General features: G+C 38.9%; 1 protein-coding gene across 1 annotated transcript in view; it reads right to left on the reverse strand.

Annotated features, from left to right (window-relative positions):
* ARHGEF3 (Rho guanine nucleotide exchange factor (GEF) 3) overlaps nucleotides 1–4529 on the reverse strand; it is a 27419-nt gene extending 22890 nt beyond the window's left edge. The window contains exon 1 of the mRNA XM_009071688.1: nucleotides 4434–4529. Coding sequence (XP_009069936.1) covers nucleotides 4434–4529 — 96 coding nt within the window. The remainder of the gene's footprint in view (nucleotides 1–4433) is intronic.
* Between the last annotated feature and the right edge of the window lies 1 nt (nucleotide 4530).

Raw genomic sequence — 4530 nt, forward strand, 5'->3', positions numbered from 1 at the left:
AAAAGGTTAAAATAGAAAAAACAGCCTATGTTACAACAGAGTCTTTAATACAGCAAACACTTAACCTAAAAATACATTAAGCCAGGCATCTCAAGCTTTTTGTACCTTCAGAGCAAAGCAAGTTAACACTAGAACAACATTCTCAATTGATTTTGGCACTAGTAAAAGATTTTTTAATACTTGAAACAGCACAGAATTTGCTTTTGTTTCATAGTATCTTAGAAATATTCTGATTGAGAAATTCTAGAACATTGACTCTTCTGGAGCTGAGGCCTATGGTCAAGGAAAACAAAGTAGGTGACTCTAAAATAGTTCTAATAAAGCTTGATGTTCCACAAAGGTTAACTGTAATCATCTGCACAAGTCCATTCTAATACCTGGGAGAGGCATCCCATTAGTCAAACTGCCAGCAGCTCATGAAAAATTTATTAAGTGATTTAAATAAATTGATACATAAGGGCAACATGATCATCTGATAAATTTTGGGTATTGATGGTACAACTTCATATCCATAAGGTTCCATCCCCCACCTGTGTTTAGAGTTCTCTGATGGGAGGAGGAGGAGTTTTGTTATTCCTCCTTTGTTGGTCTCCTAAAACCAGCAAATGAATAAAGAAAAATCCAGAGACATTTTGTTTCAATCACAGAGTTATAAAGAAGAGAGCCTGAAATGCTAGCTGAAGTACAGTAAAAAGCCATTTAGGGAAGTGGTAAAGTATTCCCAGTCAAAGACAACAGCTGAAGTTTGTAGCATGTCATCACATCATCAGAGATTGACTCCTTGCTGCACATAGACTGCCCTCATCAGTCACCACCCTTAGGACCACTGATTTAATTCGCCATATGCAAGACAGAACCACTGAAGTGTCAGTAGCATAAGGGCAAGTAGCATCCAACTATCTTGACTGATCATTCGTCTGCAATATCAAGAACTCAGTATATCTATCAGGACTTAGGAAATGAAGGCTGATTAACAGAAAAACCTCACACTGAGGTGAATTAACACAAACAACAGAAACTCTGAAAAACCCAGACAACTAATGTAGAGTTGATTAAATTCTGCATTTCCTCTCATTAGAAGCTGCTTAAACAGGCAACCTAAGAAAGACCTTTTCCATTCTGGAACAAACTGGATGTTAACCTGGACTGCCAATTAGCCAGCAGACATCATAGAGCAAGTGTTACTGAATGGAAAAATAAAGACAAGCTGTTTGTTTCACACTGCCATTAAGCAGAACAGATCAGTAGCTCCAAGTGCAGTGGTTTGACACGTTTCCAGTTACACTGCACATGAAACTTACCTAAAATACGTCAAAACTGCAACTTGCTAATATTTCATTAAAATGAAATACATGCATTTATGAAGATCAAAGAAAATTCATGACTCGGAGTTTATCTCATAATCTTTTGGCCCCTCTCCCTCTGGCTCCATGCCTGGTTCTCCTGTTAATGATGTGCCATGGTACAGAGGCTGGTGGGTTCCCCTTCACATTAGCCTTCCTGCACTCCCCATGCTGAATTAACACCACCTTGACCCTTGGCCTCCTGCACACCAGTGCTGTTGGGATATCAGGAGACAACAAAAGACACTGCAAAACAGCCCTGATTCACAGGTCTAAGATTTCTGTAGTGTAAGAGATCATAGAATTTTAGGGGTTGGAATGGACCTTAAAGACCATCTAGTCCCAAACCTCCCTGCCGTGGGCAGGGACATCTCCCACCAGAGCAGGTTGCTCAAGGCTCCATCCAACCTGGCCTGGAACACTGCCAGGGTTGGGACATCCACTACTTCCCTGGGCAACCTTTGCCAGTGTCTCACCACCCTCACAGGAAAAAACTTTTTTCTAATATCCAGCCTAAACTTCCCCTCCTTCAATTTGAACCTGATGTAACCAGACATACACCATCCTGGAGATGCAAAGGAATTCTATGCCACTGTTGTAGTTTTGGAGCCTAAACTCAGGCACTGTGTTAGATCCTGTACAGCAGAACAGGACATCCTTACTCTGAGCAATTCAAGAGTTCTTTCCCATGACTTCATGTTCAGACTTTTAAACCTCAATCTGTGACTGTGAATACTCTTTCACACCTGCTGCCCATCCACAGGCTGGGGCTTTCCTTTGGATGGGGTGATAAGGGAGTTGCTTTAACCAATGAAACATAGAAAATTATATCAATCATTGGGAAAGCTGTGGGGCTGTTTATAACCTAGAGCAAGAAAACTTCAAGTTTTACTAACTGTCTCTCTTTTTGAATTATAAAAGAGCTGGAAAGAGCCCAAGACCTCTGTACCATTCACACCTAGATTGTACCATGGGATTTTGGGGGGCATGTAATGATGTACATAAAGGCCTTATAGTGTTTGCTATATTCACTCAGGCACTGCAATGTTTTATTGCCTTAAATCTGCATTTAGAAAGAGCTATGATAATTGCATTTTGACTACAACACTAGCTTTTTATCAGAATCCAGATTTTTACTGTTCACATGTATTTCGGAAATCTCATTTGTCATTGTTTTGTGACTGTGCTACTTCTACGGAGTTTGTCAAGGGAACTGTGTGGCTAAAAGAAAGAACTGAAAGTAGAAAACCCCAGTTCCCTTTTCTGCCACTGACTTGCTCCTCAAAACATCTACATAGCAGAAAATCTCTTCTATTCCAAACATATCAACACATGCACAGGTTGGGTTTTTAAATAAGTCAACCAGCTTCACATGGTAACAATTAAGATGAAGCTCGGGTTTTCAAAGGCAGAAATCCCTAACCCCCAGTTCTGGTGCAGTAACTCTGCGCTGTGGTAGAAGGCGCCCAACAGCTTTAATTCACCTTGTAAATACTGAAGGCTGCGAGAGCAGCTTAATGTTAGAACTTAAGAAACGTGGATTTTTTTTTTCTTTGCATATTGACAGACTTCAAAGAAACAGGCTGCATATATCGGTTCTTATAATGCCTTTCCCAATGAATAGCTTGTATTTCTGCTTCCTTAATCCAATATTTGGAGCAGATGGTCTTATTCTCCTAAAAGAAACAAAATGTTTAAAAGTTTCTTTTTCACAATTCTGAAAGTCCATCCTGTTTTCAGAAAACAGCCTGAAAGCATAGCGTGCATTTTCTTACCCGTATAAAACACAAGCTGTTTGCACATTGTAATTTTGATTGATCACATCTGTTATCCAATACTTCCTCATGCTCTCAGCTTTCACCGAGTCTTTTTCTTTGAAATTTTGCTATAATCAAGCTGCCCTCCCTAACCGTGACAGAGCAACACTCCAACTCTTCAGATTTGACAACTCTATTCATTCACAAAAATCCTTCATGCAGTAAAGGCTAAAACCACGTTTCCCTAATATTACAGTTAGTAAAATGAGTAAACTTAAGAAAGTCATTTGGTACTTAACAGGTTGTGTTTTCTGTAGATATACCCATACACACACACACAAAAACACACTTAGGCTGTTACTTCTCACAAATACACAGTTGAAAAAAATTCCCCTTTTGTTAACTTCAATTATTAAACCTCTTTATGTAAAAGCACACTGAAAAGCAAGAGTGCAGCAGCATCTTCTTAGCTCTTAGCTTAAGCATGATTAAATAAGGTCACTGGGCTTATGTTACTTTTACTTTAGATCTGCTCAACTGCTGGAGGTAATTAATCTTTGATGGAGATGTATTAAATGCACCCAATTTAGTAAGTTGTCTCCAAGTTACTCAGCAAACAAGACCAATGAAGAAGCTACATATTTAAGTGATAAAAACTTCCAGAGATCTTTCCTCCAGAGTACTCAGAATCCTTAAGGTCACTGTTTTCTTCCCAAACACAATGCAACATTAACCTCAAGTGTCAAATATTTAAGTCTTCCCTGAACATTTGTTCCTGAACTATTTCTGAGAATTTTGCAAATTAATATGTTGAAATTGGGTTAAGAAACAAGATTTTTAATGCCACTTGAAAGGCTTTCACGCTTTTGAAGAAACAGACTAGTCAACCTGCTGATAGGGCAGAGTTTTCAGTTAACTGTATATTGGATTAATTTCTTGGCTAATTGCTGATGAAGAAAAGACAGTTAATGCTTTAAGACACCATTTCCCAGATTCCCTCCCAGCTCCTGTGTAAATTTAACAATTTGTAAGTAATAATTACTCCTAGAATAAAACGCAAAGAAATCACATTAAACTACTTATGTAAAACATGCATTTCTCAATTAGCTACTTAAAAGGTTCATTTTAATTTCTTAAAGTGACGGACGAAAAAAACGTAGATTTGTTTCCTTCCTTGTTCCAAAAGAAAGTTCAGTACCTAGCGTAAAGGATGCCTTGAAGAACAGAGTTATCTGTACATCGCAGCCTGTTCTCACGGCACATTATTTTCCCCCAAAGCAATACAGGTTACGCTATAAAGAAAAATAAAGTTGAAACCGTGTAGATTAAGTACCTCGGTCTCTTTAGCTGCGCTGGTCACAGTCTGCACTCGCAAGGCACAGTTTGCCCTCTTGGCGGACAGGTAGAACGGATAATCCTTGGCCACCATG

Source organism: Acanthisitta chloris, unplaced genomic scaffold (assembly GCF_000695815.1).
Source record: "Acanthisitta chloris isolate BGI_N310 unplaced genomic scaffold, ASM69581v1 scaffold6023, whole genome shotgun sequence".
NCBI classification, from domain to species: Eukaryota; Metazoa; Chordata; class Aves; order Passeriformes; family Acanthisittidae; genus Acanthisitta; species Acanthisitta chloris.